At 46.0% G+C, this 26,051-nt stretch overlaps 1 protein-coding gene across 4 annotated transcripts in view; it reads right to left on the reverse strand.

The window, feature by feature from the left end:
• Positions 1-26,051, reverse strand: part of BACH2 (BTB domain and CNC homolog 2) — a 230,485-nt gene that overhangs the window by 18,332 nt on the left and 186,102 nt on the right. For all 4 annotated transcript variants that reach the window (XM_068149520.1, XM_068149545.1, XM_068149529.1 and 1 more), the window contains one exon: positions 7,140-8,684. In XM_068149520.1, the coding sequence (XP_068005621.1) occupies positions 7,140-8,684 (1,545 nt within the window). The remainder of the gene's footprint in view (positions 1-7,139; positions 8,685-26,051) is intronic.

Here is a 26,051-nt window from a genome sequence, read left to right on the forward strand (position 1 = left end):
CCTTCCAATCTCTCACATCCTGTGTTCCTGTGAGAAGACATGTAGGTGTGGTGCTTAGGGACATGGTTTAAGAGCTGACTTGGTAGTATTAGGTTAATGGTTGGACTCACTGATCTTACAAGGTCTTTTCTAGCCTAAACGATTCCATGATTTCCCCACCAAGCTGTGGGCACAGGTAAAGCCTTTAAAGCACCTCTTCTTTTCAGGTGTCAACCACACAAGGATGGCAGAGGACTGCATGAGGAGAACAGCAAGCCCAGGCAGCAAGGACCCACCACTGTGTCCACAAAACAGGTCTGAAATGGCCTCAATCAGCAGATCCAACTGCAAACAGCCTGTATGTCCTACCTGCCACAACACAATGGATGGCTGTATGGTTGCCTGAGGTCAGCTCCAGCCTCACCTCCTGAAGGCCATGAGGTGTCTCTGTCAACAAATGCTGCCTGAGAGGCCACTGCTATGCACTTAGTGGAAGCAGCCTAAGTTACCTTTTGATTTGCCACCTGCCTTAGAGAACTAGAGGAAGTGTCTAGTCCCATGGCTGAGTGCCTTAAGGAGCACTGATAAGGAGAAGAATTCTCACCCTTTTAGCTCATGACTTGTGGGCTTGTATTCAGATCACACACTGCTGGTACTTATAATGCTGGGTTGACCTCTTCCTGTTCACTGCTTGTGATTGACCCCAGCTTCCAACCCTTCAAAGGGCACAACAATACAATACTCCTGGTCCATTATCAGGCTTTTCTGAGACCAGGAATAGAAACCCCAACAGGAGCTGTAGATGCATTTAAGAAGGGCAGAAAAGGTAGTGAAATGGGGTGGGGATAAAGTGTAGTATTTATCTGAGAAAGCTGCTTTTGAAGAAACTGGAGAGTCCTTCAAAAGCTCCAGCAATGTCTTCAGCTCAGGGTATAATAGAATTGAATGTAGGCTGAAATGAAATAACACAGCTTTGAAAAGGACCTTCCTGAAATGTCAAGCCTGCAATGGAAAACTCTGAGTGTAGCTGTCATCCAGTAATTCTCTGCTACCAGTATGGATGTCACTCCTAAAGAAGAGAGGAAAGGAAACAAAACTGCCATGAAGTTTATCTTGCAGGACTGATGTTTGAGAAGACTCCATTTAAGCAGATGATGCCAAACACAGTTCCCAGTGCTCTGCTGATGATCCTGGTCAGGAGAATATCCATCACAGAAGAAAGTGGAAAGTGATTTTCTCATGTTCATATTTGTCAGCCTAGGAAGATCAGGAAAGCTGGGTTGACCAAACACAAAATTCTGGGGAGGAACTACATACAAAGGGAAACTAACTCCTTAGCATGTATGTTTCCAGTTCTCCTGTCTAAGTAATACTCTTCACTAAGTAGAAACATAAAGCAGTGACAAAGACTCAGCTTAGGTGACTCAGCACAGCTCCAGCAGGTTTCTGGTAGAGTAACTTCAGTTCACTCTCTTTTACTGGGGCTCTGACTTTGCTAAGCAGATGAATGGAGAAAGGGTGGCTGGCTGTTGCTTAACACGGAAAGGTTTAGCCTCTCACTGAAGGTTATTTGCCAACAGTATCCTCAGTGGCCCAATTGCACTAGCTTTGCCTTTATGAAACTTTGAAAAGTGAGTCACTAACCCAGGTGGGAAATTCTTTAGAAATACAAATGAAAGACATATTGAATGCAACTCTCTAGACAGTAATGGTTCTTGCAATACTCCACCCCTTGCCTTCTCCTGCACTTTTTATTCACACAATCACAGAATGTTAGGGGTTGCAGGGGACCTCAAAAGATCATCCAGAGCAGGATCACCTATAGCAAATCACAGAGAAATGCATCCAGGTGGGGGGGTTTAAGTATCTCCAGAGAGGGAGGCTCCACAACCCCTCCCCGGGCAGCCTGTTCCAGTGTTACGACAGCATCACAGTGAAAATCTTTTCCCTCATGTTTCCATGGAAATTCCTATGCCTCAACTTCCACCCATTGCCCCTTGTTCTGTCTCCTGAGCCTGACTCCACCCTCTTGAAACACACCCTTCCCATATTTATAAACATTAATGAGGTCACCCCTTAGTCTCTTCCTCTCCAAGCTAAAGAGCCCCAGCTCCCTCAGCCTCTCCTCGTAAGGAAGATATTCCACTCCCCTCATCATTTTTCTGGCTCTGTGCTGGACTCTTTCAAGCAGTTCCCTGAGGTCCTTCTTGTACTGAGGGGCCCAAAACTGGACACAATGTTCCAGATGTGGCCTCACCAGGGCAGAGCAGATGGGAAGGAGAACCTCTCATCACCTACTAACCACACCTAAGAAAACTCACTCATCAAATTAGACTAAGCTGAGACTTCTTTTCAAGTGCTTTAGTAGTATGATGGTTTTTACAAGTTTTCTAGCAGAGGAAAGCCCACAGATACTTGCCAAAGAAAAGGAATATCAAGAAAAGTAGGTAGTAGCTGGAGTTTCTGTCCCTAAGTAGGTTAACAGATTGACAGAATACTTCCTTCCCAACAATTCATTATTTCAGGGCTTATTGTTTTGTTGTTGCTATTTTAAGCAGGGTTGTCAGAACCTGCCTGCAAGCACTGAGTGTAAGTCTTCTCTCTAGTACTATATCCCAACAATTGATTTTTAACAACCTGTGGAGGCCTGAGAGAGATGGGTGAAGAGAGCAACATACAGTGTTAAATATTTCTGTAAAGTCTCAGCGGCTTAACAGCCTCATTCCTGCAACCCTGTGACACAGGGGCATTTGCCCTTGCTGCTTCCATCACAAAACCTTAAGAAAGGAAAATCTCAGCAGTTTTTGGGTGGCCACCTTATCAAGAAGGAAAACAGAAGGCAGACATCCTGGAGAGGATTTACCAGTGGTGTTATGGGGAGCATCAGCTCCTCTGACACTTGTGACTGCCATCTGCACAGCAGACAGAGAGGGCTGGGACAGCTAGGCTGGTCACAGAGTGGGGTCACCTTCAGCTACATTCCACTCATGCTGAGCCCTAGCACCCCATTAATGGCACCAAACAACTTAGGCATGTGCTCCTGAATGGTACCCCTCTGCAGGAAAGCAGAGTGCCCCCCCAAAAAAGCAGGAAGAAAAAACCTTTTACCTACTTTTCACATGATCAATACACCAGCAAATGATGTTTGGTGACATTAATTCTGGCACAGATAGCACTCCAGGAACCAAATTAAGAACAAGTAAAGTCCAAATTCCAAGGAGACTGAACAGCCCCATAAGATAACCAAGGGTCAGTCTACCAGGCTTATTCCCATTAGGCTGTCCTACCCAAATGAAGTCCCACCCACAGCAGAAGAGCTGCCTGGCCACCCTCCAGTGGGGTGAGTGTTACCCTCAGCTATCTTATCATGCATTATTTGAAGAGAAGCCCAGCAAACACTGTGTGATCTGATGTGGCAAGGGGCAAGGGACCCATCTGGGCAGTCATCAGGACAGCATGGGTAAATGGACAGTTTTGGGAACGGAGAAAGATTCCTGTGCAGCCTGCAGGGAGGTGAAGGATGGAAAGCAGTCCATTTCAGACTGCTGTGCATCTCTCCTGCTGTTCTAATGACAAACTGCTAAAAGTAGGTAGAGTGACTTATACAGAATCACAGAATCAACCAGGTTGGAAAAGACCTCAGAGATCATCAAGTCCAACCTATTACCTAATACCTAACACCTCATGACAACTAAACCATGGCTCCAAGAGCCACATCCAATCCTTTCTTGAACACCTCCAGGGACGGTGACTCCACCACCGGGGGCAGGGGGCAGCACATTCCAATGACGAATGACTCGCTCGGTGAAGAACTTTCTCCTCACCTCCAGCCTAAACTTCCCCCTGCACATCTTGAGACTGTCTCCTCTAGTTCTGGTGCTGGTTGCCTGGGAGAAGAGACCAACCCCCATCTGGCTACAATCTCCCTTCAGGTAGATGTAGACAGCAATGAGGTCTCCCCTGAGCCTGCTCTTCTCCAGGCTAAAGAACCCCAGCTCCCTCAGCCTCTCCTCACACGGCTTGTACTCAAGACGTCTCACCAGCCTCTTTGCCCTTCTCTGGACACGTTCAAGTGTCTCAATGTCCTTCCTAAACTGAGGAGCCCAGAACTGGACACAGTACTCAAGGTGTGACCTAACCAGTGCTGAGTGTAGGGGAAGAATGACTTCCCTGCTCCTGCTGGCCACACTATTTCTGATGCAGACCAGGATGCCATTGGCCTTCTTGGCCACCAGGGCACACTGCTGGCTCATGCTCAGTTGGCAGTCAACCAGTACCCCCAGGTCCCTTTCTGTTTGGCTGCTCTCCAGCCACTCTGACCCCAGCCTGTAGCACTGCATGGGGTTGTTGTGGCCAAAGTGCAACACCTGGCACTTGGACTTGTTAAATGCCATCATTTTGGACTCCACCCATCTGTCCAGCCTGTCAAGGTCCCTCTGGAGAGCCCTTCAACCCTCTAACAGATCAACTCCTGCCCCCAGCTTGATGTCATCGGCAAACTTACTAATGGTGGACTCTATCACCTTGTGCAGATCATCAATAAAGATATTGAAGAGGATTGGGCCTAACAATGATCCCTGGGGGACATCACTAGTGACTGGCCTCCAGTTGGCAGTGGCACCATTCACCACTATTCTGGGCTTGGCCATACAGCCAGTTCCTAACCCAGCACAGAGTGCTGCTGTCCAAGCTATGGGCTGACAGCTTGGCCAGGAGTTTGCTGTGGGGGACACAAGAACTTACTGTTTCTCAGGTATTTTCTACTGCCTGGTTTTTAACATATCCTTCCCTGAGGTTTCCACAGTGGTGGATTTTGCAGGATTTCAGGATAGACAGCCTGAGCTGCTGTAAACAGCATTGTTTAATGAGGCTGCAAGTGTCCTTTCTTGTATGGATAACAACCTTTACAATTCTATTTTTCACCTCACAGGATGTCAGGGGTGGGAAGGGACCTCTGAAGATCATTGAATCCAACCCCCAGATAAAATCTGAAGCCCTGGCACAATCCATTTACCCTTGGTTTGTTCAGGATGGTGCAGTGCAACCTCACAGAGCACTAATTTCTCCTCACTACATTTTTAATGACCAGAGCTCCTAATCAAAATGTTGGGTAAAAATAAAAGGGGCAAAACCCCACCAAATGCAAAAGAAAACAAAGAGCAGCAGCCTTATCAGTAGTCCCAGGGAGAAAACTTGCTCAGCACAATGCAAAAAATGTCCCCAGGAGGAAACCAGAAGTAGCCCAGGAGTTTAGCAAACCCTTTCCAGATCTGATCCTGAACTAGACACATCTGCCTGCCAGCTGCACACCAAGATGGCCTCCTGCAGCCCATCCTTTTGCTCCTCTCATGAATGTTTTTCCTCTCACCCACAGTCTCCTGCACACATTCACACACTTTCTTCAGTAAACTACCACCAGTCTCCTATAACCTTCTCATTTGACTCTTCCAGGCTCATTTCTGCTAGAGCATCTCCACACAATTAGCCAATTATGACAGCTAATTAATCATCAAACCCCAAAAGGCTAACCTCCTGCCCTCTCCTCTGCCTCATGCTGCGCATTAGCCCTTGCTGAGCAAGCAGCACACACGGGCGGAGATCAGACGCTCCCCTCGATCCCACTCCCTGCTGCCTTCCGCCCCTCATAAAGGAAAGGCTTCACCGAGTAACCTTGGCATGGCCAAGCAGAGTGGTTCTGCTGTAGGACTTCCTGAATGAAGTCCTAGGAACAGTATCCCAGGCAGCCTCCCAAGAAGACTCACCCTTCTGCATTCCCCAGCTCAGGACATGCAGACAAACAAGAACTGTCCTCTTGAAACCACTGGTACAACCTTACAAGAATTAGAACACCAGAGGCTCCCCCAGGCTCTTCAGCCCTTTCTAGAGATAAGCAACCAACTAAAGGAACCACCCACATCTGTCTGAAAGGTATAGTCCAAAGCCTGGGATGTAGCTGGAATAAAGATTGAGGGATAAAATAAAGTTCAGCCTTTTCATCCATAGCCCACAACTGCCTGGATCCAAACTAAGCACTCACAGCATATGAACCCCACAAACTTGCACTCACTGCTCCTCAGGGTGAAGGACAAGATCTCAGTGGAGCATTTCAGCATTATGAGTGGAGCCAGATACCCAGTCTCACCCAGATGCTCTCCAGATCATGCAGTTTCCTAAGGAAGCTCTATGAAAACTTCCAGTCTGACAATTTCTGGGCTCCACAACACATCCCCAAGTTTTCTCTCAAACTAATGCTTCATACAGACAGTTTATTCAATCATGGTTAACCAGTCATAACTACAGCACCTCTGGCTGGCCCATCTCTAGTTTTAGAGTGGGCCCTCTTTTTAATCCCTCTCAGGAGAGAAATATGTGGAAATCCACAGCTTGCTCTTCCAGCCCAGACCATGGGCCTACTGTTCTAACAGTCCTGGGAACTGCTGGGTAACCTCTCTTGGAAACCATTTATGCAATGGCTGCTAGAGCTCACCACCAAACAAAGTGGAGTCAAGGGCAGGAAACATCATCTCAGTTATCACTTAATGGAGTCTAAACCCATCGCCTGCATGTGCAGGACCCAGGACACAGAGGGAAGATGACTTTAAAACCATTCCCACAACCGAGGGTGACCAGCTGTGCAACTGTTTAAGTCATTTCACCCGTCTTTCTCCTCCCACTCTGTCTGTCTCCTCTAGTCAGGCTGTTAGTAATATCAAGCAGGGGCTCTTCAAGGGGGCTGACCAAACCTCGGTGTCAGTGAAGGCACGGCATGAGGTTGCTCAAACACACCAGCAGCAACAGGAAGCGGAGCTGGATCCACTTCCACAAATTAAGGATGAGGAATGGTGCTTTGTGCCATGCAGGTGTGCAAGGGAGGGAGGAAGAATGGATACTTCTAGCAGATCCCTAAGCACACCAACGCAGTCTCATTAGTCAGCAGTTTGCTGTTGTCCCATACCCAAACTCCAACACCTTGGAGGTCAAGCAGACCTGTCAACATGAAACCAACCACACACACATTCAACTGACAAGGGGATAAACAGAAATTACTCTTTGCCTCTATAGACAAAGTGCTGGGGAAATGCCAAGTCATTAGAGACAATCAAGGAGCAATTAAGTGGGTCACAATGACTGCAATATATGTACTTATCTTAAATCCCTACCTCATGCCCTCTGTCTTGCACAGGACATGATTCACTGTCTGCTTCTGAGAATGACCCAGACTCATCGCTGGAGTTTGTTCCATAGGATGGCTCACATTTAATCTGGGCTCGGACTGGGTTGTACAATCCATCCCCCACCACACCGGGCTCCTGGTGCTCAGGCGCCAGGAATCGGGGGCCTTGGGAGCAAGGGGAAGAGGAGAGCTCGCAAAGACGCAGACTGCAGGGGGAGCCACCGCTGCCGTCCTCTGCGTAGGAGTAGGAAGAGCACGAGCTGGAGGTCCTGGTTCTGGTTTCCAAAGGAGGAGAACGAGGGCAAACTTTAATTGGCACCGGACAGCTGGTGTTCGGCCGCATCCTTCCCGGCAGGTGATCAGCTGTCAGTCCGCTGTGCGAATAGGTCTGCGAGCTGGGGAGAGACTGGCTACTGCCAGCCCACAGACCCTTTGGCACAGTCTCAGTGAGGTCTTTGTCCAAGCTGCTCACACCAGAATATGAATGCACCGAAGTATTTACTTGGTCACAAGCGTTTGAAGAGAATATAACACTCCTCCTGTCCAGTTCCCCTTCTTGCTTACAGAGCGTTTCAAAGCCGGGCCCCCTGAGTGGTGATCCCACTGTGAAGTTGGAAGCATCCTTCTGCATGGCATGGGACTGTCCATAGTTCCCCGTGAAAGGGACGTAATCAGTTTTGTGGTCACCCTGAGTTGTCCCTTTTTCAAAAGGGCACGCTGGACTCCTGCCAAAGTGCTGCTGGGAAGTGCTGGGGAAGCCAACCAAATCTATGCTTTTTGTTCTGTTGAAGAAAGATCGCAAGCAAGAAGGAGAGGACCCACTTTTTGGCCTGTCAACACAAGTGGGGCTTGGCTGTTTTCTGTCCATTTCAACATCCCCTTCTTTATCCCTGATGTCAGGTTCATCTCCAGACAGGCAAAGTGTGATGCTTTCTTCATCGTTCTCTTCATTCTGAGGCTCGCTTTTTATCTGCCCCATAGCAAGTCCTGATTTGAGGCCATTTCCAGAGCTCTCTTCACTGAATGTGCTTGCAAAACCTGAGGTACTGATGTGTGATGTGTTGTAGACATTCTTGGTACAAGCAAGCTGGTATTTCTTGTATCTGGGGTACCGTGTTACTGCATCTTTGTCCAAATTGTCCTTGCTATCTCTCAGCATGTCAGAGTCAGGCAGCATCCCTTCACCTTTGTCTGCTCCAGCAACGGTGCTTTCAAAATTGAAAGGCTCTTGGTGCATCCTCTCTCTCGGGCAAGATATTTTTGACGTCTCCGATTCCATCGTCTCCTCCTCGTCTCCATCTGAGTTCTCCTCATCGTGCATGCGCTGACAGGTGGTATCTTTTTTGCACAGGAACAGGCCATCTTCATTGTTCAGCAGTTGGGTCTGAAGGAAGCTGAAGCAGGAGTCCTCCAGGTTGTGCATGCGCAGGAACTCAGCGCAGTGGATGACCTCCTGGATGTTTTCTCTGCTGAGTAACAGCTTAGCAGTATAGGCAAACTGTAACAATGGACCAAATCCCCTGACAGTGACCTGCAAAAAACAGAGAGAGAATTTGCCAGTGTTAAGGTCATCTCTTGCTACCATCCAAAATCCTTCACTGAGTGGTTAGATAACAAATCTACTGTTGAGAAAGAAATACTGCTTAGTACTGGTTATTTTTCCATCATACCAGCAATGATGCTACACCCAAGAAGAAGCACTGCTCCTTTTAACCTTTTTCCTATACCTCATTGTACAGGATGAGCTCAGTACTATTTTTCCCAAATATCTTGAAAATCTATGGCCAGCATGTTGAGGGAGGTGATTCTCCTCCTCCACACCGCTCTCGTGAGACCCCACCTGGAGTACTGCATCCAGTTCTGGAGCCTGTATTACAAGAACCTTTAAACTATATCTATTTTTTGACAAAAAAAAGTAATGCACTGACACTAACTGCTGTGGCATTTTTCCCCCCAGTGAGTAGGAAACAAAGGTACCTGGAACACTCTTCCTGAAGCAGTGAAAGGCTGCTTTGAAGTCAGGGCTCACCATCAAGGATGAAAGAGATTCAGCAGTTTGGACACCATGTTCAGATTTGGGAGACCACAGTTAAATTTCCCATTACACCAACCACATTCTATATGACCGTGGAGAGGGTTCTATATGACCCTGGAGAGGGGGCACTTGGTGCCATGGTCTAGTCATGGGTTCTGTGTTTATAGGTTGGACTCGATGATCCTCGAGGTCTCTTCCACCCTTAGTTATACTGTGATACTGTGATACTGTGAGAGTCACTTCAGACTCAGTTCACCAAGACACCTTCTTAGCTTGTTTGCAAGTGGTAGTCACAAATCTGAGTTCTCTGTGCTTTGCATACCAAGCAAAGGTATCTAGATGGGATTAAGAGCAGCCAAACACCTGCACATCTACATGAGGTTGGGATGCAAAGCCTTCATCCTCCTTCTGGCTGTACATGCCTCTGGTAGCCCAGCTCATTTTCTTCTTTTAAAACAATCGGTAAGAGGAAGTACTGCTGCCAACTTTTTGTAAAACAATGTAAGATCAGAAGAAGGACCTATAAAGTAGGAGGATAAGTCACTTCTCCAGGCTGTAAGGATTCAAATTCTCAGAAGAATATCCTAGCCAGCCAGTGAAGTGAGCTGCTTTCCTCTGTCTTTCCAACTGAATCAATCCCACTGAAAAAGAACCACAGAATCACACAGAGTCACAGAATCACCAAGGTTGGAAGAGGCCTCAAAGATCATCGAGTCCAACCTGTCACCACAGACCTCATGACTAAACCATGGCACCAAGTGGCACATCCAATCCCCTCTTGAAGAAGCTGCTCTAGAGGTTCATGAGACATCAGGCCATGAGTTAGTGGTGGGTCTTACTCATGGTTAGCATGCATCTAAGTGAATAACTCAGTTCATCCCAATCAAAAGCCTATAAATTCCCTACGCTGCCTCAGGACCAGTGGCAGAGCTCTCAGATTTAAAAAAATAAATAAAAATAAATAAATAAATCCTGACTTCCAGAAACAAGGCTTTGTTACTCCTAGATCTGAACTTGTGATGCTGGATTAGGAAGATACCACGAGTAATGCAGGCTTTGACAAATGGACAAGTATTTTCAAGCGCCTCTAAGATCGCTCCCAATAGCTTTTCCATACATAGTATTATGACCACATCTGCTATTTTAAGAAACAGCGGATTTCCATGCACATACTTCACATGTTTGCACAGTCCTGTTCTGCAGTATGCCTCTGGTACAGAATTGCCTAGATTTACAGCTGGCTATTAAACTGATCTCTGCTTTATCAGTGTTACACTTTCTGCCTATTTGTTAGATTATCGGCTCACTAAAGGCCTATCTGCACTCTATCTATGCAGCATGATAAACAATGTTGCTCAGGAACTTAATGAGCTACTCACAGGCCAATGTTTCTCTTTGATAAGATCTTCAGTGTGAGGGCTTACATATTTCCTACACATCTTGTAAGCTCTGCAGGCAGTGTGGGTCTGTAGGAGCAGCCATAGATGCTGTCTGGGGGTTTCGGGTCCCTTTTGATGAGGAGGGAGTCTGCAGCACAGACCCAGCTCTGCTGGCAGTTGTGCCACTTGGCCACTAGGTGGAATGACTGGAAAGCAAATTAAAATCACTTTCTGTGCTGGACCAGTTTCACCTGCCTGCTCTGTGCCCCACGGCTGACTCATAACACTGCACGGTATGGCTGTCTCCCACACTGACTCAGGCTTTTGCTCCAAATAAACCACTGTGATAACAAACTGCAGCAAGGCAGCTGTTACAGCTGCTGTGTGCTGAATGAATCGGAAGCAGAGCTCGAGACAGCGCTATGGGCTCCCCACAACGACCAGCTGATGATGCCTCTAGTGAAGGACGATTTAAACACTGGTCAAAGGTGCACCTTAACTTCCTTACGAGACCTTACCTGATGACATTGCTTTCCTCACTCACAATCTTCAGATCCAGAGGAGCAAAATCTCTTTTCAAGCACTGGGCACTTGTCATCACCCTCAGGGAGGAATCCCTCAAGTGCCAATGCTTGAAACTGCACAAACAATAACTTTGTTAACAAATGGATGCGAAGCTTCTACCAAGTGTGAAAGCTAGTGCAATTGCTGTTGCCTGAAGCTGTCCAAATATTGGTTTGGCTCCTGTAGCATGTCCCCTGCCTTAGTCCTGGTGACTTTGGGACTGCTTGCACCTAATGCATTCTGGCAGGAAGGCTGGAGCTGAGGCACTGTAGCACGGTTATGAGCACTGCATGTTGGGAAAGAAAAGGCTTGGAAGCTGCGTGTGTTACCACCACACATGAATTTCTAAAGCAAGAGGTAAGAACACTCTTTTAAAATGATTTGACCTGACTGATTCATCCCTGTGAAAACAGCGAAACTGAGTCGATCTGTGTTTGCAGAAGGAAACAGATCATTTCTCTGCTGTAACAGTCTCCATTTACACGTGAGAGAGACCTTTGCTGGATGGGTAAAACACATGCCAGCAACAATCTCAGTTTATTTTTTCCCCCTGCTGTAAATAAGATACCATATGTGCAAGATTTGTTTGCTGTTAAACCTTATTTTGCACGTAAATAGATGTGTAAGTAGGTAGGTCGCTTTGTAGTAATCTCTGCTGGGTACCTTGGCCAAGCTCCTACGCCAAGTCCCTGTCCCAGTCCCTCTGATCATTTGTCCAATTTGTGTCCATTTCTGCTGTTTAAGTGGAAGTGACTGGCTACAAGAAAACCAGGCAGAGAAAAGGTAAAGCTTATATACAAAACAAAAATGCCCACACAGATAAGAAAAGCAAAGCATAGATCTCAGCTTCTGGGAGGCTTCTTTTCCCTTATCTTTCAAAGCAAGCCAGGAAAGGACTTCTCTGTGTACTGGAAACATATTAAACATGCTGCCAAATCTAAGGGTGAATCACTTTATTTTGTCTTGCTCCTCTTCCCAGCTGGTCTTGTATAGATTAAAGCCCTTCTGCACACCTACTGCACAGAGCACACGGCTACTGCAGCCCTACCTAAGCCATCTGGCACATCTTCTTGCTCTACAGCAATCCAAGAATCAAGCACTGAAGGTTTATGTGCAGCTTCTGCCTCTGCTATGCTGCCATAGGTACACCACTCTCAGCAAGTGATATGGAGGTCTACATCAGTTCAGCACTGTAGCAAGATCAATCCTAACCACTGCTAAGGTGAAAGAAAGTTCTCCAGCCCTTTATCTGTTGCTTGGCTTTCAGACTGAGCTAGCCAAGCCAGGGGACATGCTTTGGATGTCCATGTCCTCATAAGTTTATGGTACTGAGGACCAAGCTGGAAATAATGCAATGACATAATCACAATCAAGAGAGTTGTTAATCAGCATTAGCCATATTGAATTTACCAGCAAAATACAGAGAGCAGCCCTGCAGAAAATAAGCTGGGGAAATATATTTTGATTCAGCCTAACACTGCTTTTCTCCTTACAGAGTCCTGTGGAGTGTGATGCTCTGCTTAGTTTTAATTGATTTAAGTGACCAGACCTCCACTGCTTCCTTTGGGAGATCATTGCCAGACTCTACTTAAAACCTCCTTGTGAGGAAATCTTCCTTCCCTTATTTTCCTCCATCAGCTCTCATTATATTTCCTTGATGCATTCCGGGTAAAGCTTCCTGCTTTTGCAGAAATAGTTGCACTGTCGTTACACTACTCTGCCTTCCCTTCTTTGGTTGGCATTACATCATTAATGAAAACCTGACTAATTCAGGGAAAAAAAATATTGATCACTGTCAGATGGGAGAAGAAGCAGCTGAGACGAAGAGTCAGCAATGAGAAATGCTAGTAAAGGAGGCAGCATTACAGACACAACTTCAGAGCACAACAGCATGCACCATTCTAAAATTAGGAGGAGGGTTAGCTCACTTCCACATTAGGAACACAGTATTTCTGTAAGGAACTCTGGAGTAGAAATTCTATTTTAAACTGTGGTAGTTGTATACACACCCACAGGCACCACAGGAGACAGAGCAGTGTGGATGAACTCTCACCGGCCTCTCCTCCATGATGGCCTATCCAGCATGCTGTGGAGGCCTCCCCGTTCTTTTCAACACATGGGACGTGGCCTCAGAGCACACATAGAGGTCTGACATTTCTGTGGATGGGCTCGACTCGCCGTGCACTGCAGAGTTCATCAGCTCATTAGCTGGCTGCCCAGACTTCCAGATGTCTCGAAATCCCAGACAAATAGACAAAATCCTCCAATTCTGCACAGACAGTATTTCTTACAGGGGGGGAAAAAGGTTATTTCCAAAGGAAACATGGATGTCTGGTAACCCTGCTGCAAATGGCATCTGTATGAGAAGCTGCATCTGGCGTGGGGAAGGTCAACTTCTGCAAAATGCCAGCAAGACTGAGCTCAATTAAAAGAGGGGAAAAGTGATTAAGGGCAAAGAAAGATCACTGTAAACATGTAGGAATGCAAAACTTGGCAAGGCAATATCTAAAATGGAGCAAGAGTATGTTTACAGTAGTGATGCATACTAACATCAAGAACAGAGAAGAATTGTCTAGTTTGCTGCCTATTGCAGCATGAAAACCTGAGGATGTTAAAAATGTAGGGTTTTGTCCTGACTCCTAACCCAGTGGCAAATCCTGTACCACCTTGGAAGGTTTTCCAGGGAAGATGATGGTAGGCTGAACATGAGCCTGCAGTGTGCCCAGGTGGCCAGGAGGGCCAATGGCATCCTGGCCTGCATCAAGAACAGTGTGGCCAGCAGGAGCAGGGAGGTCATTCTGCCCCTGTACACTGCACTGGTTAGGCCACACCTTGAGTACTGTGTCCAGTTCCAGGCCACTCAGTTTAGGAAGGATGTTGACTTGCTGGAGAGTGTCCAGAGAAGGGCAACAAAGTTGGTGAGGTGCTGGTGTTCCAAGCCCTATGAGGAGAGGCTGAGGGAGATGGGGATGCTTAGCCTGGAGAAGAGGAGACTCAGGGGTGACCTTATTACTGTCTTCAACTACCTGAAGGGGGGTTGTAGACAGGCAGAGGTTGGTCTCTTCTCCCAGGCAGCCAGTACCAGAACAAGAGGACACAGTCTCAGGCTGTGCCAGGGGAGGTTCAGGCTGGAGGTTTTGAGGAAGTTTTACACTGAGAGAGTGATTGCCCATTGGAGTGGGCTGCCCGAGGAGGTGGTGGAGTCACCATCACTGGAGGTGTTCAGGAGGAGACTTGACAGGGTGCTTGGTTTCATGGGTTAGTTTGTTGGGTGGTGTTGGATGATAGGTTGGGCATGATGATCTTGAAGGTCTCTTCCAACCTGGTCTGGTCTATTCTATTCTATTCTATTCTATTCTATTCTATTCTATTCTATTCTATTCTATTCTATTCTATTCTATTCTATTCTATTCTATTCTTGTTCTGGTGAGGTGGGCTTGGGTAATTTGGTAGGCTTTTCCCAGCCTAATTTCCATTTTAATGAGGGCATAGCACCAATGATCTTCTAAAAAATGGCATCAAAGTTCAGCAGCAAATATTAAATGCAATTGTTCCTTTTCAAATAAAGCCTACCTGGGGCATATTAAAAGAACAAGCTCATTGGTGGTGGCGTGGGAGGGCACTGCCTCCTCCTCCCCTCCAGGGATACAAGAAGATTTGCAGAACATTACTTGCTAAATCCTGCTGAACTGGGTGTAAATTAGATGGTCAGACCCTCAGACCCACTCAGAACGCTGAAGTACTGATAGAGCAGCACAGGCATAGATTATTATCTTTATGCCTTTGAGTGTTGAAATCAATAGGAATTCTGATGGGTTTTCTGTGAAGCATGCAAGCTGCTTGCAGGATTATGGATTACACTTTCAGTATTTTGATTTTGGGGTTAAATTCATCACCAAGTCCACAAACACAGTTAGAAACCCCTCATCTCTAATCGCCAAACATCCATTTAATTATTAAGCCATTTTGTGGGGAAAGGAAGAAAGGAAAATTGAATCAAGCCTCACATGCTGAATATCAAATCCCAAGCTAAATAGGAATTTAAAACAATTGGATAGAATCATAGATGAAATAAGATCATTTCTTGCAGAACTCAATATCAATCTGTTATTCACATACTGTTCTGGAGCAGGCCTACTCTGGTACCCATTCAGTGTTGCTACTGCAATCTAAAGGCACACGTGGAGACACTTTAATCCCATCCCAGTCCTGAAGTTTGTCTAAGAAGCACAAGGATGTAGCAAACAAACTACTAACTTCTCACTCGGCCAGCCTGTTCCTAACACTACAACTTATATAATCAAACACATGCTAGAAATAGGAGATAAGATTAGTGACAGTTAACTACAGCTATTTTTTTCCACAGCCTTCTGAAGAAGAAGGTCTCTGGGATTAAATATTAACTCTAATCTTATTTTCTAAAATTAGCTCACACTGTATTTTCTTTTACAGTCAACTGCAAGTATAGAGCAGAAGTTATTTTCAGAGTGTAATCTGATAACCAGAATCAGTCACCAAAGCTGTTATTCCATTAAGAGTTAAGAGACTTCCTGGTTGTTTACTTAGTTATTTTTACTTTGGATAGTGGAGCCTGGCAGATCCTGGTTTTCCTAGCTTCAGCTTATTTCACTTTGGAAAACGCTGAAAGTTTAAAATATATCACTTGGCTCAAACTGGTCAGTCACTTGTGCAAAATCACTGGTGCTAGACACCATGGTTTGTCTCCATATATGCACAAAGTTAGCCTGCACATAGCCAGGAACTGTGCTGAAACCATAATCCTTTTATGTTGAGTGAGAACATGCAGGAGGCAGGAAAAAGGCAGAAGAAATAATAAACAGCAGACTACTTAAGCATTCTACTGCATTTCTCCCTCTCTAATTCAACAGCATTTAAATGTTCTCTCACCAGCAGCTTACAGATGTATTTCCCTATCTGCTCATAAAGCTGTGGAGCTCTTTAAAATTCAACTTGGGCAAGGAGCACCCAAGGCTTCTTCAATCTGCATTATCTGTGCTTTTAAACAAGAGAGGAATGTGTAAGTCGCTGAAGGAGAAGATCAACCATAGGAGGCCTTTGTTTTCACCCTAAAATCACTTTTTAAATGAAGCAGATACCCTGTTTGTCCCAGTTTAACCTTCTGTCACCTCAGGCAGTGTGTACACATTTTTGGAAGAGTGATCCAAAGTCCAAGCAACAGTCTGGCATCTCCCACATTGTATCACATCACGTTGCAGGGGTGGGAGCCCACTACACTGCCACCATGACAGACATTCCTGGGCAAGAATGCATGGTAGGGGAAGAAAGAACCTGGACACACAACACAGCTTCTTTCTTCGAAGGCAGACTTACCTAATTTTTACTTATTTATTTTTGGCAAATGTGCCACTGCAAAAACTGTCACCTCCAAAGCCACTCCCAAGCTGTCCTAAGGGGCATCCCAATATCTTTCCACCAGTGCATCCGCTACAACAGCCACTTGAGGTGTCAGGCTGACAGCTCCAAGGAGATAGAATAGAATAGAATAGAATAGAATAGAATAGAATAGAATAGAATAGAATAGAATAGAATAGAATAGAATAGAATAGAATAGAATAGAATAGAATAGAACTGAACCAGACCAGACCAGACCAGACCAGGTTGGAAGAGACCTTCAAGATCATTGTGTCCAACCTATCATCCAACACCACCTAATCAACTAAACCATGCTTAACCCCATTCAGCAGCAGGTCTATGTAAGATGTCATATTGGAAGTGATCACCCAACTTCTACTTTTGTGCTTTCAAAAGACAAAGTACACAGCTGCACCCCTTACCCTTCCCTACTGAAGCCCCAGCTTCTGGTCAGACAACACATTTACAGGAGAAGCCCTGACTGCCTATGTGGGAATATTTACAGACTGAAGGAGTAAACCAACTAACTCCTTATTTTCCTGTCTCTGGCGTAACAAACACATCCAGCAGCAGCACTTCAAAGGGGCTCCTCCCTCCCCACTTGAAAGGGGAGACCAATACTTCCCAGTGCACACAGTTCACCACGATGCTCCCGGGTGTGAGAGAGGGAGGAAGGCGATGTCATTCACGCTAGGCTCGCCTCAAGGATGGGGAGCAGTAATTGCAAAGCACCTCCACTGCCCTGTGAGAAGTGCGTCAGCGCCAATGGTGAGGTAAGTGGCTTGGAACTGACTGCCCAGCGTAACGATGGTGTAAACAGCCAGCAGATCAATGCCCACACTATTGGTTATGAGTGGAGCACAGGAGTTTAGGCAGCTGCATGCTAGGAGTTTTCCCAATCAGATTCACTGTAGTAATGGCTTCTACATTGAAGCATTCTAAAAAATTCTGTCCAGCCCTGGGGCAAATATTACCAGATGATCCAAAGGGGAAGACAGAATCAGTAGATGTCTAAGAAACTGACAAAAATTAAACTGGGAGTAAAAATATGCAAACCTGAAGTAGCTTCTGATCCAATCACAATGCTTATTTTAACCCACAACTTCAACATTCATTTAATCTCAGAGATACTGAAGATGACCTGAAGAACTCTAGACCTTTAAAAAGTGAGACTGGTTTAAAATCAAAATGGAGAATTTGGAACTCTTGACAGTGTCCCTGGCCATCTTCAGCATTCTTCCCATCTTTGAAAATTTTAAAGGGAAATTCACAGTATCAGCAAGATTGGAAGAGACCTCAAAGATCATCAAGTCCAAGCTGTCACCACAGACCTCATGACCTATAGACCATGGCACCAAGTGCCACGTCCAATCCCCTCTTGAACACCTCCAGGGATGGTGACTCCACCACCTCCCTGGGCAGCACATTCCAATGACGAATTACTCTCAGTGAAGAGCTTTCTCCTCACCTCCAGCCTAAACTTCCCCTGGTGTACCTTGAGACTGTGTCCTCTTGTTCTGGTGCTGGTTGCCTGGGAGAAGAGACCAAATTAATTTGTTGAATTTGCCACACCTTCTGGAAACAAATAGTGTTGAAAAGGAAGGTAGAAATCATGAGGCATAAGCCTCAGTACTTTGCTGCTGACACGTTTCAGTGCAGAAACCAGCACACATCTTTACCAAAAGTAGAGGAAGATGCTTGCAAAATTGAAAGGCTACAGGACTGGAAGATCTAGTGATCTTCCATGGCAGGGATGCCCTGCCTGGATCAGGAATAGTGTGGCCAGCAGGAGCAGGGAGGTCATTCTGCCCCTGTACTCAGCACTGGTTAGGCCACACCTTGAGTACTGTGCCTAGTTCTAGGCCCCTCAGCTCAAGAAAGATGTTGAGATGCTGGAACGTGTCCAGAGAAGGGCAACAAAGCTGGGGAGGAGTCTGGAGCACAGCCCTGTGAGGAGAGGCTGAGGGAGCTGGGGTTGTTTAGCCTGGAGAAGAGGGGGGCTCAGGGCAGACCTTCTTGCTGTCTACAACTACCTGAAGGGAGGTTGTAGCCAGGTGGGTGTTGGTATCTTCTCCAAGGCAACCAGCACCAGAACAAGAGGACACAGTCTCAAGCTGCACAGGGGGAGGTTTAGGCTTGATCTTAGAAAGAAGGTCTTCCCAGAAAGAGTAATTGCCCATTGGAATGGGCTGCCCAGGGAGGGGGTGGGGGCAACATGCCTGGAGGTGTTTAAGAAAAGACTGGATGAGGCACTTAGTACCATGGTCTAGTTGATTAGATAGGGTTAGGTGATTGGTTGGACTTGATGATCTTGGAGGTCTCTTCCAACCTGATTGATTCTGTGATCTTTAAAACATCTACTCCAACCATTGTGGTGTCTGGCAGATGTGTCCTGGTGTACTCTGTTAGTGGTCTGCTGAGTGTAAGGGAGCATTCAGCTGGTTGGCTACTCCTCCAGGTCATGGAGTGGCATGAGAAGTTCAGCAGCCAAGAAGGCATCCAGCAAGGGGATGCTGGGAGGGCACAGCTTCTGCAAGACAGCTCTTGGGCTGCTCCTACAAGCAGTTACTACATGATACCTTATCAGAGCCCTATTTTAAAACCTCACTCAATAAATTGTGCTGGAATCAAACACTAGTTTATTAAACCAGTAAGAAGATGGTGCCTGCAATGCTCTGCATCAGACTGGAGGAATGACTTAGTGCGCTACTCTTTGAAGAAAACACCTTAGTGAGCTTCAGCAGACAATTTTTTCCTAACTAACTGCATGGTTTGGGGTATGCTGTTGATGTTAGAGGCTGCCCAGGGCAAAACTGGAGAACACAGAAAATTCAGAATTATGGCCAAGGGAGTACCTGCAGGCAAGCATAAGTGAACTAACTTGGAGGAGAACTTTCAGACTCCTGAGATTGGATTGCAGATGGAGGTGTTAGAAGGAAAATTAAGAGATGATGACATTTCAGCTAATCTTTTCTCTGAAGAAACAACTCAGCTATGACCTGACTGAATCAACAATATATGCATAAATAACAGTGTCACTAATTAGAAGTTTCAACACTCAGGGATGAACGGGAAGAAAAAAGCCAAGGGAAATATGGCAGTGTTATCTGTCAGCTTTCAATACATTTGTTTTCCCAATGCAACCTGCACCTTAAGACACCTGGAATACAGTAACAAAGGATGACACAGGAGAGCAGCCCAGCAGAAATGCTGCCTTCTCTCCTTGGGTGCCTATGCAAGCCACGCTGAAAGGTTCGGGAGAAGAAACAGGAAGAAATAACTGAACAGATTTTAATCCAAGAGCATCATCAACATTAAAATGCAAATGCAATTTAAAATTAAAATCAGTCCCATATTTTTGCAGGAGGAAAATGAAACTGACCCCCAGAGTAAAAAAAGGAAAAAAAAACACACCAGAGAGTGTTAAGCAGCGACGAGGAGGGTGGAAGGAGTGGGAAAGCTTTCACAGAATATAAATTGTGAGAGAAGAGTCTGTGAAAGATCTGTTTAGGTGCATATCATGAGCCAAAGCGAGGAGAAAGAGGGAAAACAAAAAACAAAACCAGTCTTAAGAACTTCCAGAATGAAGGAAGACATTCTAGAAACCTTCAAATTACATCAGGAAATACCAAAACAGGCAGAAAGCGAAGACGCGGGTAGAAATTTGCTAAGTCAGAGGGTGCTCAGAGGAGTGGTTCAGAGTTTAAGAAGCTGCAATTAATACATAAACAAAGACACCAACATAGGAAAATTACAAAGACTTGTAAATTACACCACCAGACCTCTTTCCCAAGCATGACGGAATTTATTTATGCCACTAATCTAGGCAGTGCGGTGTATTCAATACACTGTGCCTTAAATGCACTGTAATTACTTGATAAAAACAAGGAATACTTCACAGCAAGGCATCTCACTACAAGCCCTACTATTATGCTTTGCATAGCAAAGGAAGAAACAGGCTCTGTCAGATACGATTTAGGAAAACACAAGGCTGCACTCTGAGGGAAAGAACTAAATCAGAAGACAAAGGAGCTGGAGGAAAAAACAGGCTGCGGAGAAGGGGAACGACAACATCCAAGTGCAGCTCCCGGGCGCTCTGCCGTGGTTTCCGCAGGGCTGACGATGCCAGCACCTTGGGCACTGCCTGTGACCACGGGCTGGCATGGCACAGCATATAAAATCCCTGGCATCCTTACGCCAGGGTAGCAGAGAGTGCAGCCCAGTAAGCGCTGTAACATTTCAAATTCAGAGATGCTTTTGTTGGGCTTTGTGGAAGGAACCGAACATCAGAGGCTTTACTACTGCACTTCATGAGGCAACCAGGCGATTACAATTACGAACTGGTAGGCTGAAACCCTGTACAAACAACCTGGTTTCCTGCAGGCAGCATATTTTTAAAACAAAACTTGACAAATGCTGCATTTGTTCCAGTTTTCCTTCCCCTCCTCCCCCACCTTGCCTTTTAATTTCCGGTATTTGGACACATGATTTTTTTTTGCGTTCACCTGATTTGGTTCTTGAATAGCTACTAGCAGATCTGAGGATTACAGTGGCTTTTATTCCACTGCTTGGCGCTCACACTTCATCAATGATGCTCTCTCAGCTCAGCAAGCAGGTCTGCAAGAAGAGCCAGCCACTGCTGAGCTGGCAAAGTTGGTCCTCTCTCGTCCTCTACAAGGAGCAGTTAACTCCTCCCGCGATGGCCCAAAAGGTTAGCTATGCTCCATAAATCCCACCAGGAAAAATCACAGGCATTTGCCTTGCAGAGATTTCATGTTTGCTGCAAGCAAAGGAAAATGGCTTTCAGTCCCTAAAGGAGGGCAGGCTTTGAAGGAGCTCCCTGCAGCTAAGTGGTCGAAGGCAGGGAAGGACAGGAAGCCAGGCAGTGGTACCCCAGCACAGTCACAAGCCTGTGCTGAGCCCCAGCTCTTCCCAAGGAACTCAATTCCTCCTTTCTGCCTCATATGCAAGATTTTTAAGATCTACCTAGAAAGTGAAGAATAGAAAATACCCTCTACTCTAGGAGCCCTAGACATACTCTCCACAGAGAAAAATGATGGCATTTCCAGCTTGACAAGTGACTTCCTAGGAGGGTGGAAGTTGGGACTTTACAGCTATTTGTGTGTGCATGTGTCTACATATGCTCACGTGCACCCACACATGTTAGTGTGAGAAAGAGACAAGAGAACGTGAATGCATGTGAAAGGGACTGAATTAGCCCCATCTGCTCTGAAAAGATCATTTTCTCCTTGGATTTCTATTACTGTCGTAACATTGCCACACTAGAGTGCTTCTAAAAGGCTACAGCTCTGGCAGCTAGCATCATTACAGCTGCTCAGATTATTAACAGTATAAATAAACTCTCAGAGACACTACTAAGAAAATATTAACTACAATTATCACTGTCTGATAAAATAATGAACAGTGAAGTGTTATTCTACTGCCTCAGTAACCAGCGTGCATTTATGTGTGCTGTGAGTAATGAAAAACAGTTTATTTGCATACCAAATCATTCTGGAATTGGTTCTTGCTATTTTATTTTATTTATTTTGCTAAGATCAAGCAGCACAGGATGAAGCTCTGTGTTTGCAGCATTCACTGTACCCCGCCCCCTTTCCCGCCACATATAATCCCATTAATTCCAAGTGAACAGGAAACTGTGCCCATAGCCATGCACACTTTTGTCATAGCAGGGTGATGAGGCCGTGTGGAAACTACCAGCAGCAATTGTAAAACCTCCACTGATAAGACTTATTCTTGGGTCTCATTGCTTCTTCTCCCTAGATGAGGAGTAAAGGCCCACGTGATATTAATGCCATGGATCCTCCTCACACACATTGGCCACAACAACCCCATGCAGTGCTACAGGCTGGGGTCAGAGTGGCCGGAGAGCAGCGAGGCAGAGAGGGATCTGGGGGTGCTGGTTGATGGTAGGATGAACATGAGCCTGCAGTGTGCCCAGGTGGCCAGGAGGGCCAATGGCATCCTGGCCTGCATCAGGAACAGTGTGGCCAGCAGGAGCAGGGAGGTCATTCTGCCCCTGTACACTGCATTGGTTAGGCCACACCTCGAGTACTGTGTCCAGTTCTGGGCCCCTCAGTTTAGGAAGGAGGTTGACTTGCTGGAACGAGTCCAGAGAAGAGCAACGAAGTTGGTGAGGGGCTTGGAACACAAGCCCTATGAGGAGAGACTGAGGGAGCTGGGGCTGCTTAGCCTGGAGAGGAGGAGACTCACGGGTGACCTTATTGCTCTCTACAACTACCTGAAGGGGGGTTGTAAACAGGCAGAGGTTGGTCTCTTCTCCCAGGCAGCCAGCACCAGAACAAGAGGACACAGTCTCAGGCTGCACCAGGGGAAGTTCAGGCTGGAGGTCAGGAGGAAGTTTTACACAGAGAGAGTGATTGCCCATTGGAATGTGCTGCCCGGGGAGGTGGTGGAGTTGCCGTCACTGGAGGTGTTCAGGAGGAGACTTGACAGGGTGCTTGGTTACATGGGTTAGTTGATTAGGTGGTGTTGGGTGATAGGTTGGACACAATGATCTTGAAAGTCTCTTCCAACCTGGTCCTATTCTATTCTATTCTATTCTATTCTATTCTATTCTATTCTATTCTATTCTATTCTATTCTATTCTATTCTATTCACCTTTGCCTCCTCTGCTGGCCTGCACTGCTTTGGCTTTGTGAGCTCATTCTAACTTACACTCCCTGGCAATACCTGTGAGTCCTGTTCTTCCTTGACAGCAGTGGGAAAGTTTGGGATTGGTTTCTAATTAATAAAAGCTATTACTTCTCTGCAAGCACTTGGGAAAGAAGTTCTTAATCTCTTGGAGAGCATGATGGGAACAAGAGCTTCTTGCCCTATATCCCCAGGCCACGCTCTAGCCCCTGCACCCAAGCAACACCTTCCTTGGCAGTTATCTTCTCTTTACTGTCTGGTTTTTAGTGGAGCTCATTAAAATGATAAACCTGAGCCTCAAACCACTCACTGCAAGGGAGACATTATGCTCAAGCTCCATTCCAGGCACTCCATTCTCATGGCCATGCTCTTTTGAGCTGAGCTCCATCCCAAGATCTCTTTAGTATTTACCCAGAAAAGCGCCAAGTAAAGCCCACACTTTGTTCAGTTCTTCCTTACCAGGCCACTGTAACAGACCTGACCACTGGCTGGAGTGGATGAAGGCAAAGGCCAGGGACTAGCTGGTGGCAGGGAAGTAGTGTGGACCATGCCAAACATTTGCTGGCCTGAGCCCCTAGTGTTGAGCCCTTGAGAGTTGTGGATGCAAAAGTGATCTTTTATTTGTCAGGGCTTGGGGGGATGCTGGTGACTCAGGATAACGGTAGGGTAGCACAGCTAGAATGAGGCACGTTGTCAAGCTAAATATGTGAGCTGGGCCACTTCTGCCCAGGCATGCAAGGCAGGGTGAAAGCATCTGTCAGGCTTCCGGGGAAAGGGCCACATCCCAGCCAGGCACAAAGGAAAACTGGAATGACCACAGACAGGGGCAGCAGCGACTAAAGGCAGTCAGAAAGGAAGGCAAAAATAGAGTGCTGAGTGAGAGAAAAAGGAAAGGAGCATTTTCTAAAATAGCTTTGCTCAATCTAGGCCAGAGAAATCCTCCACCATACCTTTAGGGGTTTTATCTCATTGCCCTTTCTCTGTGCTCTTTCCCGTAATTTCTCCACCATGTCATGCTCCCTTCCCAGTCTCTTTCTTCATTTACAGGCCTTTTGATCCACCATCCCCCACTTCTGCGCTTACTGCCAGCTCCAAGCAGGCAGCCACAGCAAGATCACCTTTTAATTTGCACACCCCAGGGCTCTCATTGCCCGCACCGGTACAATGGTGACAGAGGAAGAAAAGCTGGGTACAGAGGCAGGAGGAAACACCATCTTTGAACGTCCTCCTCTGCCAGCTCTGAGGGAAGGACAGCTCAGGAGACGATCGACTCCCTCCACACAAATCCCTGCTAGGATAAGACTCCACTCCTGGGAGGGGAAGAGTTGAGCCTCAGCCTTCCTCACTATATTCCCTCCAGCATCCTCCCTCTCATTCTCAGCAGTTGGCCTCTTCTGGTCACCAAAGCAGGTTAGACATGGCTTGCCCTGAATAAGTCATCTACATTAATTTCTCCTCTTCAATTAAAGAGTTCTGTGAAACAATTTAGGAGAACTTCTATGCTAGGGGAAATAAACCAACATACTGCTCCACACACATATACAAAGACAAACATGCCCTCTCCAAACGAATTTTGTTTCCCAAAAAGGCCCCGTGGAAGGCAAAACAGAGAGAACGGTAAAGGATTTGCTGAGGAAGATCTGAAGTTCATTTTAAATCAGTGTACCACGTACAAATGCTGTCCTACAAATAGGATTATTTAATTTGAACTTTAGGTCTGTCAAGTTCCATTACTTCCAATGGAGCCTGTCGTTTCTTGAGTTCATTATAAATCAGGATTGTATTACCATTTATGTTAGGTAAAGTCACTGCTTCAATAGGAGGCAGTGAAAAAAAAACTACACAGCAGCCAGTAAATAGAGCAAAGTCACTGCACTGTTCTTGAAAGGCAAAAAGTCATCTTGCTAAATGAGGGTCTGAGCTGTCCTGTACCAAGACTTCCTAATAAATAAAAGACCTCTGGGAAAAGTGCTGAGCATACGCTGGATCTATTTTCAGCTTGCATCAGCAGCTGCTGCCCCTGGGATCGCATCTTTGCTCATACCCTACACCATATGTAATCACTCCAGTGCTGCAACCAGTAAGATAATGAAAGAGCATGGCATAAATCTAGACTTGAGTGGAATGCTAAATGAGAAAAATAATACAAAAAAGGAGGAAATAAACCACATTTTCAAGTCATTAGGAAGAAAGACTTTGACATATGAAGTGTTGCAACCATTAATAGCACTTATCATATAGCGTGGAGACAAAGAGACAAATTAATCAAACTGACAGAACTGGGACATTTTATGCTAATGCAGGCTCCTGGGTTTTCGTTTGTATTCCTCTGTGTCTGGAAAACTGATACCATTACAGGGCAGGAAATTGCATGAATAACATGCAACAGATCATAAAAATTCACACACCAAGTGCAGAAACACTGCCAAAAGCACTGTAAAAACAAGGCTAGAGACCTCAACAGAGGAACTACCAACAGCTAATGAATGCAAATAAGTACAGGAATATTTCCCTCCATGCATAACAATGAGACATAGGCTGTGACTCCACAGTCTCTAGTAGTGTAGGTAAAACAAAGCCTGGAAAGCAAACGCACAGATAGCTGGTGGAAACTGCTGGCTAAGCCAGGGTCTGAATTTGTTTGCAGTATTGCAGCCAGCAGTTTAAAGCCACTGGGGAACTGGCATAGACAAGTGTTGCCTCTGTCTAAATGTATCACTATGTTAGATTTCATTTTAGGTTTCAGGTAGAAGAGAGAGGGGGAGAAAGTTGAAAGAGGAAATAAAACAAAAGCCACAAACCAGCACATAATCACACAAAACAAAAATCCCCTCACCCTTGTGTAAATCCA

The sequence above is a fragment of the Melanerpes formicivorus genome, unplaced genomic scaffold (assembly GCF_026170545.1).
Source record: "Melanerpes formicivorus ecotype bairdi unplaced genomic scaffold, bMelFor1.0.p_v2 SCAF_2, whole genome shotgun sequence".
In the NCBI taxonomy this organism is placed as follows: domain Eukaryota; kingdom Metazoa; phylum Chordata; class Aves; order Piciformes; family Picidae; genus Melanerpes; species Melanerpes formicivorus.